A 12,761-nucleotide genomic window follows, 5' to 3' on the forward strand; every position below is an offset into this window, starting at 1 on the left:
AAAACTCAGTGTCCCCAGTGGACACACCTGGATACCACCGCATCATCCTCTCCCAAGGGTGCCTTGCAACTCCGCTCCTCCTCAATACTAGCAAGGCAGGTAGAGAGCAGACGAACTGAGTAGACCCTCCGACTTCAGGATTCGCACTCAGGCCCTCCCTTCCATCATCAAACCACCCACTTCCAACCCAGCATCAAGAGCATTAGCTCCACTGTTGTTATGAAGACAAGCACAAGATGTATGTCCTTGTCTGCCCTGGCTACTCCTCTCTTACATTCATCATCTCCTGATACCACTGAAGGAATAATAATAATAGCACCAGAATTTGATCCACAATTTTCCCGGCACACCATTGCTCCCTTCTTTCTAGGGTCCCATCAGTCTGAAATGTGCAAGAATAGAGTGCCGCAGAGCACACAGGAGCCTTAGGGGGCAGGCCACCACCAGAAGAATTAAAAACTGAATTGGGGCAGCAGGGATCATATTTTCTGTCCCAGAAATTATAAACGTGGTCTGAAAAATCACCAATCTGTGTAGACACTGTAGGACATTGAAACTGGGGGGAAACCTCAGAAAAATCAGAGCGTGTGTCTGTTCTAGGGGCAGGTTGAAGTGATGTTGAAGGGGAAGACATGGGAAAAAATCAGGTCCTCCTTTGTAGGTATTAAATCCAATTTCTACTCAAACCAACTCCACAGCCCTCTGGACTCAAGACCGTACAACAGACATGGCCATTAGCCAAGGACAGACTCACAGAAGGATGGACTCACAGAAGGATGGCAAAGCAATCCTCTCCTCACGCCTTCTTTCACTCAGCCCCAGCCCCAGCCCCCTCCTTCCCCTCACCTCTGGCCTGGAACCAGAAGTTCCTAAAGGGGCTTTCTTGCCCCTTCCTGGGACCGCCCTCCCCGACCTCCTGCCCAGCCTGCTCCAGGCAGTGCCCAGCCCCTCTGCGCCCCTTACCGACCGGCAGTTGTCCTCACAGGGCTTCTGGGAGCACTGGGCCACGCGCAGGCCCATCACAGAGTCCTCCAAGTCAGTGCAGGTGCACACGTCACAGCCCTCCTCCCAGAACTGGCCCACAGGGTAGATGGTGCCTCGGTGGACACACACCTGCAGACACAAGGTTATGGTGAGCGAACTCATTCTGTTCATTTCAACAAGAGGTTAGGAAGCACCTACTGTGTGTTGGAAGCTGCTGTAGGTGCTGAGGATACAGCAGTATGTAAAACCAACGTGGTCTCTGCCCACCTGGAGGGATGTTTATGAAGGTTTTGCCCTCTCCCCTTCCCTGCCCACCAGCCTTAGAGAGCCATTGCCTGTGTATGCTAGTGGCCCCTAGGGAGTCCTGGGACCACAGGCTCAGAAATAACTCACTTGGCTGCCTTAAGCCAGTTTCATCACTGCCTTAGCTGCGTTTAACTCCCTCCCATGTCACACAGAAAACTGTTCCCTAATCCTCACACCCAGTGTAGTCCTTGGACTTAGCACCCATCCACACATAGCCCTCTGTCCCATTAGGAGTGGGCTGAAGGTGAGCGGGGGCTATGAACGGGCACTCCCCTGAGGCCCAAAGATGACAACGAGCGTAACAAGGAAAGAATCTGGGGCACAGAGAATGGGATATGTTTGAGAGACAAGGGATCCTACTTGGAAAAACTATAGGCTACAGAAGGGATATGGGAAATGAAGTTACAAAGGTTGATTGGGATCAGAGTATGTAAAGCCAGGTTGAACATAACACTCAGACTTTATTCTGTAGGAATGAGGTACTGTTTGATCAAGACACTTAATGACAGTTTTGACATAATCCCAAATCTGCCCTCTGAAGCTATGAGCAGGTCTCCACCCTCATTCACACACATCACAGCAGTACAAGTATTTATAAGCCATTATCCTTTACCTGCTCGGTCTTCCAGCTGCTATATAAGGAACTTATGGAATGAGACCCCTTGTTCTTCTATTAAGAAGCCTGCTAGAAAATGTTACCACCCACAATCTCACTTCCAGGAACCTATCTCAAAAGATACATTGCCCAAAATACAAAATGACAGATGTACAAAGCTATTTGTCACAACATTATGAGTAACTATGTTATTATGCCATAGTATCTTTCATGTAACAAAATGGTAAATCAAAAGAGAAGTAAAAGCAAGCCCTAAAAATGCAAGACAAACTGAAATACCTGATTAACTAGATATCAAGACAGTGGCAAGATCACACAAGGAAAATAATTATTTCAAATAACTTTAAAACCCAGGATTTTGACCATATATGCCTAATGGGTTATATTCCTAGGCTAAATAAAGAACTGCAAAGAAATCTTAAACCTCTCTCAATTGTTTTAAAATTGTTAGCAATAATATTGGCATTGTTATTTTTGAGACTATTCTAGGCATCTTGTAATATAAAGCAAAAAACTAATTATGTCAATTATGTTAGGAAACCCGTATTTGCAACTTAGAAGAGAAGTGGTAGAAGTATAAATCAAAGAAGTTAAGTAAAACCTTATAATATATTTTGAATCTGAAATCACTATGAATGATGAGTTTTATCCTCTTTAAAAATGCATTTCCAAACTCTAATCACCAAAAAGGTCTTGGAGGCAATGACAGCCTGTAAGCAGCAAGCATCCAGGGAAAGAGAACCATGGCTTCTCCCTGGCATTCACTCCAGGGCTCACTGTCAATAATCCAGCAGCTGCCAAGTGTGCCCAGGTCTTCCTGCTACAGTTCTGGCTCATGATAGTTCATCTTGGTACATCCCTCCCCCATAAGACCGCTACTTGCATTTACCAGCTGTACCATCCCTTGTCTTTACTGTATTCCATTTATAAACAATTATCTTCGATATACTAGCAAGATCATAAGTCATCTGCATCTTACATTTCTCCCATAACACCTAACAAAGCACCAGCTCTGCTAGACCATAATTGTTGCTCAGTAAATATTGGATGGATGGATGGATGGATGGAAGAAAGGACAGATGGATAGACGGACAGTTGCATGGATGAATTGATAGCAATTAACAAATGAATAAACTATTAACTAATAATTCATGCTATCATATTAGTTCCTTAACTAACCTAGAAAATAAGCTCTTTAATGGTGGGGACCGTGTCTTATAGCTTGCTTGTAAACTGAGCACCTAGCCATGCTGAGAACATGGTAGGTTCTCTCTAAATACCTCCCGCGCTAAGTTAAATGTCCATTTAGGCTGTGATGGAATGCTGACTGCTCACCCACCATTAAAGCATTCAGTTTGGGCAGGAGGGGATGTTTAGGTAGGCAAATAGTTCACAAGGAGCCAATGTTTGGCCATCTTCCCAGCCAGAACGAAGCAGCCCCTACCTTGTCAGGGAAGCAGGTTGTCGTGGTGCAGCCACAGTCATTGGTGATGGCTGAGGTCAGGTACCCCAGAGGGCAGCTCACCGTGGAGTTGACACAGTTGCAGGCACACTCGTACTCATCACAGCACTGGGTCTTCCGAAGGGTCGGTGTCCGGTGCGGGGGACAAGGGGGCGGAGACTCCCTTCTGCACTCGTCCTTCCTGCAGGCTGAGGGGCAGCACGAGGTGATGCCCCCATCCTGCCATGCTGGGGGGGGGGGTGTTCAGCCAGGGCTCCTAAGTATTCAGCCTTTATATAAGATCCAAGGAAACTCCAGACCCAGACTATTAAATCAGAAGTGCCCGTGAGCCCAGCTTGGCGGCTGTGGGATTTTTCAATCATACCAAAAAGCAGTTAGTCTGCAGGAAAAATAGGAACATTCATCAAAAGGAGAAATGTGAAGCTAGGAATTCTAATGGAGGAGAAGTGAAGGCTGCTTGGGTCTCCACTCTGTGAAGAAGAAGGGTCCTTCCAGCTATGGAATCTTGGAGACAGCAGACATAGAATCTCTAAGACCCAGACAGGCCTGGGCACACCATGTGCTGGCAAGCATTCTTACAGGCTGGGAGCTTCTGGGACCCTAGCGCCAGCTCGGTACCAAGAACAATGCCCTGTAGTTTTAGATCCTCCAACAATGCTGAACGAAAGCATGCTAGCAACCCCGTCAAACCCACAGTGTAATTTTATAAATGCCAATCCCCTGCCTGTGTCCTTTGCCTCGTCCCAACTTCCTTCAAATACAATGAGGTCTCCTCTTACCCTCCAGGTCCTGCTTCTAGGAGCTCAAGTGAGACTCTAGATCGCCAGAACAGGAGCTCCACTTGACATAAAGCGGGTATCCTCAAAAGCCACACACGGAATTGCGTTCCTTGCCACGTCTTACTTTAGCCCAACCTTATGCTATTTGGTGATTCAGTAGATACACAAAGGGGGAGAAAACTGACAGATTTGTTTGGGAGTAAGATCTAGCGATGAGAACAAACCAAAGGAACATTCCCTCCCCTCAATGGTGTGTGGGAGGATGGGAGTTAGTAAAGCTTGGATCTGGAGGCTCCTCCATCTCAGGCCCGACTGTCTCTTAATGCAGCTCAAGAGGGAGGTGCCTAGAGCTACGCCCACACCCAGTATGCCACGCAGCACGTGGCTAGGAAGGTTCAATCCAGGTGTGATCTGACCCCCTCTGTTCCAGATGTACCCAAAGCCCAGATCTCAATGCACTAGAATACAGGACACCTTCCCAGGCCAGGAGACAGCAGCCATGCTACTCCTTTGTCATCCACAGAGGCCTTACCACAGGTGAAGTTGGGTCTGCACTCGCCGGGATTGGTCAGGGTCATCTGGAGGCCACCTTCACAGGGAGGAGCCGGGGGCAGGTCACAGCTCAGCAGGTCACACACTGAGGCCAGGAAAGAGAGAGGCCCTCTCAGAGGTCAGCAAGATCACTATTGTGCGTGGCACCCTACATTCCTATTCCGGCAGACCTCTACTGTGTTAGGTGCATGATGAAGATGAGAAGGAGCTGGAGATGGAGGGAGAGAAGAGGAGAAGTGATAGGTACAGAGAGAGACAGACAGATAGACAGACAGATCCGAGTCATATGATAAGCTCATGTTGATTACTCTTGTCACTGCTGGGACTTCCAGATCTCAGCCAAGCCAAGTCACCCGAACCCTCTGGGAGCTCGGTCTCGTCTTCTGCAAGGTGGGGAAGGCTACTTTCCAGGGTCAGTCTCAAGATGTCATGAAATAATGGAGGCAAATTGTCTGGCAGATTGTAGAAGCTTAATCACATCTATAAAATGAGGGGCTTGAACTACAGGATGCCCCAGTTCTCTCTACCATTAACATTCTGAGACCTATTTTCCACAAGTTTGTCTCAAACCACATCTCCCTCCACGCAGGACTTCTATTTATGCCTTATAAATTCCATCACATAAATAAATTTCTCAGATGATTTCATTCTTTTTTAGACCCCTAGATTGTCCCTTGATCTATTTGCTCTCCCTCAAAGATTTGCATCACTACAAATTTGACATGCCTGTGCTTTATGTCCTCATCTGTCCAATTAATAAACACGTTGGACAGGACAGCGACGGGGCACTGGAGATTTCCTGTCATGTTAACAACTGTAATTCCATCAGCTCTGGATCCATCTCATTACACTACTTACTCAGCCCATTACTCACCGTGGAGTTTGCAAGCCTATAAGGAAACCCTTTGACGAATCACTTGCTGAAATCAAGGTGCCCTGTGTGTGGCCTTCTCTATAGCTGGTATCCTCAGGATTTTATCAAAAAAGGCACATGGGTTACTTTGGCATGACTTTTTCTTCAGTAAATCTCTGCACTGCCCCCCACCAGAGATTACCCCATTCTTTTTTTTAATGCTTTCAAACCTTACATTTTATAATTCAGTGCAGAATTTTCCTGGGAAGCAAATCCTACGTTCCAGAGCATAATCTTGCCATTTTTTTTTTTTTTTTTGGAAAAGCCAGTCAGCCCTTACCCCCCTCCTTTGGCACACCCTGTGCCTTAGCCCACATGCGCCCTGTAGCCACCTGCCGCATGGGCCACCTGGGGTTGGGGCTGGGGTCTGGGCCCTGGAGAGATGCCCAGAGTGGGACACATACCACACTCATACTCCGGGCAGCACTGCTCTGCGTTCTGGCGGAGACGGGCCACTTCACACGGGCCACACGTGGGAGCTGAGGGAGAAGGCCACAGAAGTCAGAGAAATCAATGATGCCGCAGCCTGCAGCCTTCGAAATGTTGCAGAAAACCAGCACGGGCCCTTCATGGGAGGCCCACCAGTCATCGGGCCAAGGGGACTCTGACTGAGACTGATGGCCAAAGTGGGGATGCGGTGTGGGGGGCAGGATTAACCTCTGAGAGTGTCTACTCCGGGCACAAAAAAAGGGTACCCCGAGCCCAGCGAGGGAAGGAAGGGTAGGGCAGGAGGGGTGGAGGAAACAGACGTTTGTATCTGGCCCAGCAGGTATGCAGACGGGGTGGCCAGGGCCTCAAGGGACTCCTTCCTCCCCCGGGGAGCAGCAGGGAGCCGGGAGCTCACCTCTAGCCGTGGGGCAGGGCTGTGACGTACAATTGACCTTCCGCCCACGGAGGCACATGCAGATCTGGCAGGGCTGGTGAGCTGGGACCCAGGTTTCCAGGAACTGAAGGACAATGAGTTTCAGAGAGGGCCCAGGACACTGGGGGCGCAAAGCCTCAGAGGTCATGGAAGTCAGTCCCTCCCCCCACCCCGGGCTCGGCCTCCCCTTGGAGGGCAGTGCCTGAGCCATGCCTCCGTGAGAGCCGCACAGATGAACACACGCTGGAAGGCAGTGTTAGGCTCTGAAAGGAAAAGAGCTGGAGAAGCACCAGGGACGCTAAAATGAAGCAAGGCAAGAAGGTGAGCACTCCCGTGCCACACAGCTGGCCATTTCCCAAGCCAAAGCGGGCGTGTAGCTTGAGAAACAGATTCCATTTATTCCTGGAATGGATAAGACATGGATGGGGCAGGAAGAGCTGAGGAGGGGACAGCGGGACTCTCCAACTTGTCACACTGTTGGTACCGGGAGTGGTGGGAGACGAGAGGGCAGATGACAGGTTCAAGCAGCTTTCCCAGAGCTGCAGACAGCCCCACTGTAGGAGGGCTGTGAAGTCAGGGAGACCGGAACTCCAGTGTGGGGCTGCACTCCCCGGGCCTGTTTCCTCACCTGCAAAGGGAGAGCACCCAGGCCCGCCTCAGTGGTGCAGACTGTGACCAGCACAGACGGGGACCGCCGAGCCAGAACCAGGAATCCCTCTACACTCAATCAGCGAGTCAAAGTCAGAGTTAAAATTAAATTCACGTTTAAATTGCCCACCCCTGAGAAAGGGGAGCCCTTTCTGGCTGTTGGTGGGAATGCAAGCTGGTGCAGCCCCTCTGGAAAACAGTATGGACATTCCTCAAACAGCTGAAAATAGAGCTACCCTAAGACCCAGCAATTGCACTACTGGGTATTTACCCCAAAGATACAAATGTAGTGATACAAAGGGGCACCTGCACCCCAATGTTTAACAGCAATACCCACAATAGCCAAACTATGGAAAGAGCCCAGATGTTCATCGACAGATGAGTGGATAAAGAAGATATATATACACACACACACACACACAATGGAATACTACTCAGCCATCAGAAAAAAAATGAAATCTTGCCATTTGCAACGACATGGATGGAACCAGAGGCTGTTATGCTAAGCGAAATAAGTCAATCAGAGAAAGACAATTATATCATCTCATTCCACATGGAATTTAAGAAACAAAACAGAGGATCATAGGGGAAGAGAGGAAAAAATAAAACAAGACAAAACCAGAGAGGGAGACAAACCATAACAGACTCTTAGTCATAGGAAACAAATTGAGGGCTGCTGGAGGGGCAGTACGTGGGGAGATGGGGTAACTGGGTGAGGGACATTAAGGAGGGCACGTGATGTAATGAGCACTGATGAATCATTGACCTCTACCTCTGAAACTAATAATACATTATATGTTAATTAATTGAATTTAAATACAAATAAATAAAATAAATTGCCCACCCCTGAATAAATACATTCTTATGCAGTAGCTCAAAAGCAAAAAAATTCCCAGGTCAAGAAGGTCTTATTTATTCCATCTGTTTCCATGGTCAACAATCAGTCAGCTGAGAAGGAAGATCAGAGGTCTCCAGGGAGAACACCCTTCCCCCAAGCTGCAATCCTCCTCCAGGATTAAACTCTCTGACCCTGATACCTTCCCCTCACTCAGTATATAATACCAGCCAATGTCTGAAGAACATATGCTATGTACCCCTGTTCTATGGGGTTTTTTTAAGATTTTATTTATTTGAAAGAGAGAGAGAGAGAGAGCGTGTGAGCTGGTAGGGAGGGGCAGAGGGAGAGGGAGAAGCAGACTCCCCACTGAGCAGGGAGCCCTGACTCAGGGCTCAATCCCAGGATCCGGAGATCCTGACCTGAGCTGAAGGCAGCCGCTAACAGACTGTGCCACGCCCGCACCCCTATTCTATGGGTTTTATATAAATGATTCTAATCCGCACTGCAGCCCTCTGGTGAGGACATTTGTGTTACCCTCTTGTCAAAGGAGAAAGCTGAGGCCCCTGCTTAGGTCACACCACCACAGCAGCGGAGCTACAATATGAACCCACACGCCATCTTTTTGACACCATGCTCTACTGCTTCCCAGCAATAACTAGCATTAAATATGTTCAAGATACCTTTCTAAGGGCTTTACATTCATTCACTTTATACTCCTTACAATAACCGCATCAGGTAAGTACTGTCATTATCTACACGTACAAATGATGCATGGAGACACAGACAAGGAACGTGACCAGGAGGTGCATCCCGGGATTGAACCTGACATTCTGGCCCCAGACACCACGTGCTCTCTGCACTCCAGCTGCCTTCGTCCGTAATCACAGTGCCTGCCATGAGCAGGTCACACTGCCGGGGCCGTGGGAGGGGTGGGGGGACCGAAAACCCCATCCCAGCCCTCAAATGGCTGACACTTAAACTGAGGAAATAAGACCCATCAATGAAAAGTTGAATGAGAGAAATAAATTGTGATACATTCACAGCGTGGCATATTACTCAGCCATGAAAACAAACTATGGAAACTTGCAAGATGAAAGGATCTCAAAAGTATCATACTGAGTGAAAGAAGACAGGCAAAAAAAAAAAAAAAAAAAAAAGAAGAGGTACACACTGCATGATTCCATTTATAGAAAATTCCAGAAAATGTAAATGTATCTCTAGGGACAGAAAGCAGAGCAGTGGTTGCCTGGGGGTGGGAGACGGGGGCTAGCCCTTCAAAAGAGGCCTAAGGACACTATGGGGGCTGACGGAAATGTTCATTATCATGATTGTGATGATGGCTTTATGGGAATGTCCATATGTCAAAACTCATCAAATTATACCCTTGGAATAGGTACCGTTTACTGTATGTAAATCATACCCCAATAAAGCTGTTTTTAAAAATGGGAAATTCAAGAGCCACAGCAGTGCAAAAGAAATGTTTGTGGAGGCTGGGGTGCTCCAGAAAGGCCTCACAAAGGTGCATCTGTGCTGAGTGGGAAGGACCTGGGCAGAGGGAAGGAGAAGGAATTCTGAGTGGGAACAGAGGATGGAAAGTCCTTGTGGATATCTAGAAGATTCTAGAGGCCTTCCCTGTCTGCTTGGGGAGGGGGGTTACATGGTAGGCGAGGCACACCCCAACGCTTTGTAAGCAGGACCCTGCCTCAGAGAGAAGAGTGCCAAATAAGGACAACCCTGGTGACAGTGAGCAGGACAGAGGAGGCAGGAGCCGGCACCAGGAGCCCAGTGCTCCCCTAGGGGCTGGGAAGGTCCAGGGAAGGCCCAGAGCACTGGCCTCCGAGGCCTGGGAGTGGAAGGAGGGGGGCGACATCTCACATCTCCCCAGGCCTCACTCTGTCCTGAGTGATGGTGTGATGGTGATGCCAAGAAAATGGCCAATCAAGGGATCTATATTTAGACCTTTAAGTGGCAAAAGCGATGAAACGAGAAAGGAGACGATCATACTTTTTATATATGTCTTTTTAAATGTGAACTTTAGATATCTAAATTCAAGAAAAAATAATACAATTTTCCCACGATCCTGAGAGTGGACAATAGACCTTATTAGATGGCCAAAATCAGGTGTTAAGCCTCTTCTTCCAGGGATTTTTATTTTATTTTTATTTCCCCAGGAAGCTTTAATGAAGCGTGCCCGAGGCAGGGGACAGAATCTGGCCCCTGAGAAAGCCCTTTGCCCGCTCACGGTAAGCGAAAGCACCAGCGGCCTGCTCTGCAGCGGCATCACCTGTCTGGTTAGGCAGCAAACACGCCAGCAGGTGGCACTCCTGCACCAGGACAGGCCAACTCCAGCCCGGCCTGTCTCACCCACCGGGTTCCAGGGCCAGGTGGGACTGTTCCCAGGAAGGAACCGGAATGAGAGCAGGCTGCAGTTCTAAATTCAAAAAAGACAGAAGAACCGCCTACAGAGAATATGGTAAGGGAAAACTGAAGTCTTCAAAACCCCAGGTCAGAGAAGGGACACAGCAGGTGACCATGCACCACCCACCCCAGCCAAGGATCTGGGGGAAGATGCAGGAAAATTAAGCACTGGGCCACCAGGGAACAGCAGAGACCTCAGAGCAGGAAGCGCAGGCTCCAGGCACTATGTCCCGGGTGATGGAGGCGGTCCTTGCTGCCCCTGCCCTCCCTGCACAGCCCCCAACCCAGAGACGGACAGCCAGTGCTCAGCCGGATCCCCTCTGAGCCGGCCACAAAGGCTCGTGTGTTCACACCGCGTTCTGTAAAATAAACAAGAGCTATGGAAACTGGTAAATATTTTGCCCTTCCGAAGTTACCACCAGAGACTTACACCCTGGATTATTTCCCTGAAGAAAAGCTGTCTAGGCTTTATTTTTTGGTGAAAGACATTTCATTTAATGGAAATGTTCTTTGTGTTAGATTTTTATTCTTTCTCTGCTTTGAATGGAAAAACTGAAATTGCAGGTGGCTGATCAGATATTTGTTTTCATCCATTTAAACTATATGTTCTGCAATAAACTAAAACTGGCTTTGTTCCCTTCATAGTTTTTGATTAACTCATTTTATTGTCACTTGGTTCTGAAATATATTTATAAGACTGTTTCTATGTCCAAAATATTGCACTCCTTGGAAGCACTCTCCACACAACTCAAATGCAGATTCCAAACTGTTGGACGAGGTAAGGGGAGTGGTGGGGAGAAATCGAGTCAGAGGGGGTAGGTGGAGACACTAAGATAAAATTCACAAGCTTCCAGCTCTTAGCACCCCGCAACCAAATGACACTCAGGGAGCCAGAAGCACTTTACAAACTTGAGCTTCCTTCTCATTGCGAATGCCAAAGAGGGTAGAGACGATGTCTGCCTTCCCTCTGAGAGCACCTTCCCACTCCCAGCAAATCCAGGCTGAAAGTACCACTGGGTGGTGGCACCACACATTAATGGTACCTACCCTTCAAGCCCAGTGGGAGGGACCCCAGGAGTGTGAAGATCAGGGAGAGCAATGTAAGGCTTTATTTACTCATTTTGGAGAATATTTCAGGACAGGCAGTTACTTCATTTGGCAAGTTGAAATACAGAGGTAGAGTGTGACTGGTCTTCCCTCCTAATTCATCTACTCCACAGTGAGAGCAAATGGAGTCCACTAGGATAAAGCCAAATAACAAAACAGAGCAGATGAGAGCCATCCAGTAATAGCTGGATGGACGCCTGTGCTTCCATGAACACACAGCCCAAAGTTTAGCTCCCAGTTCCAATGGGATCAAAGGCAGGGCTAGGACACTATGGGATGCCCTGGTGTCATGAATAGGAACCCCAGTTTTATCTGAGCCTGTCTCCTCACCCATTCAATGGCACATGTAATAATGACCCTATGGAGTTTTGGGGAGAATCAAAGGAAATGGTCCATTTCATGGCTGACAATGTCTGGGACAGAAGAGCGTAGTTACACTGTTTTCATCATTCTCCAGATTGGTCAGCTAGCTTCACCTTGACTTCTCCTAGTTGTGATTAAATATAGTAAGTCACCTCACCTGGTTCACCTAGTGAAAAAAGTCCCCCCTGGTGATGATGAAGATGTTAGGTCTGGGGTATAGTTCCTGATCACAGAATACACTCCCCTTTGCTAGAAGTCATATCTGCTCTCCCTCTACCATGCTCTGCAGTATCACTGTCCGAAAGGAAGGATAGGACCCCCGCACACATCCATGTGTGCGGGACACACACTGGCCAGCCACTGCAAATGCACATGTTGTCAACTTTGAAGCCATGACTGCCATCTTAGGCCAAGATGAGGGAGAGCCTAGTAAGTGTCCTTTCAAAATGTACTCAATAACCTGTAGAGGGCTATGAGAACAGATGACTCCATGACTCCCAAGAAGACCAGCCCAAAGAAGACCTAGCAAAAAGGCATTTTCATACATCGGAAAGAGCATGCTCTTTGCAGTCAGACAGAGCTTTAAATACTGAGTCCAATTCCCAACTTCGTCACTTACAAACTATGTCCCTGGGCAAAGGAAGCTCTCTAAGCCTTGAATCTCTCTTAAAGATCTTGTAAGTATTTACTAAGATGACGTAAGACATCCCAGTGTGTTCTGTGAAACCATAGTCCAAGGGGATGCTACACACACACACACACACACACACACACACACACAAGTTCCATGGTCAGATAAGGTTGAGAAGCAAAAACCCTCTTAAATACTTGCACCACATGTTAGTGCGTTAAAAGCTCTAAAGAATGCTGCAATAAAGAAACCTGTTTAGCTTGTGTTCTTTAAACTCTCTTG

General features: G+C 48.0%; 1 protein-coding gene across 1 annotated transcript in view; it reads right to left on the bottom strand.

Moving 5' to 3' along the window:
* Positions 1-12,761, bottom strand: part of VWF (von Willebrand factor) — a 136,294-nt gene that overhangs the window by 16,493 nt on the left and 107,040 nt on the right. The window contains exons 38-42 of the mRNA XM_028121141.2: positions 6,457-6,559; positions 6,017-6,091; positions 4,680-4,784; positions 3,351-3,556; positions 964-1,113 (exon numbers count right to left, since the gene is read on the bottom strand). Coding sequence (XP_027976942.1) covers positions 964-1,113; positions 3,351-3,556; positions 4,680-4,784; positions 6,017-6,091; positions 6,457-6,559 — 639 coding nt within the window. The remainder of the gene's footprint in view (positions 1-963; positions 1,114-3,350; positions 3,557-4,679; positions 4,785-6,016; positions 6,092-6,456; positions 6,560-12,761) is intronic.

This window comes from Eumetopias jubatus, unplaced genomic scaffold (assembly GCF_037043125.1).
Source record: "Eumetopias jubatus isolate StellerSeaLion01/CBP00866 unplaced genomic scaffold, mEumJub1_p1.0 scaffold_8, whole genome shotgun sequence".
NCBI classification, from domain to species: Eukaryota; Metazoa; Chordata; class Mammalia; order Carnivora; family Otariidae; genus Eumetopias; species Eumetopias jubatus.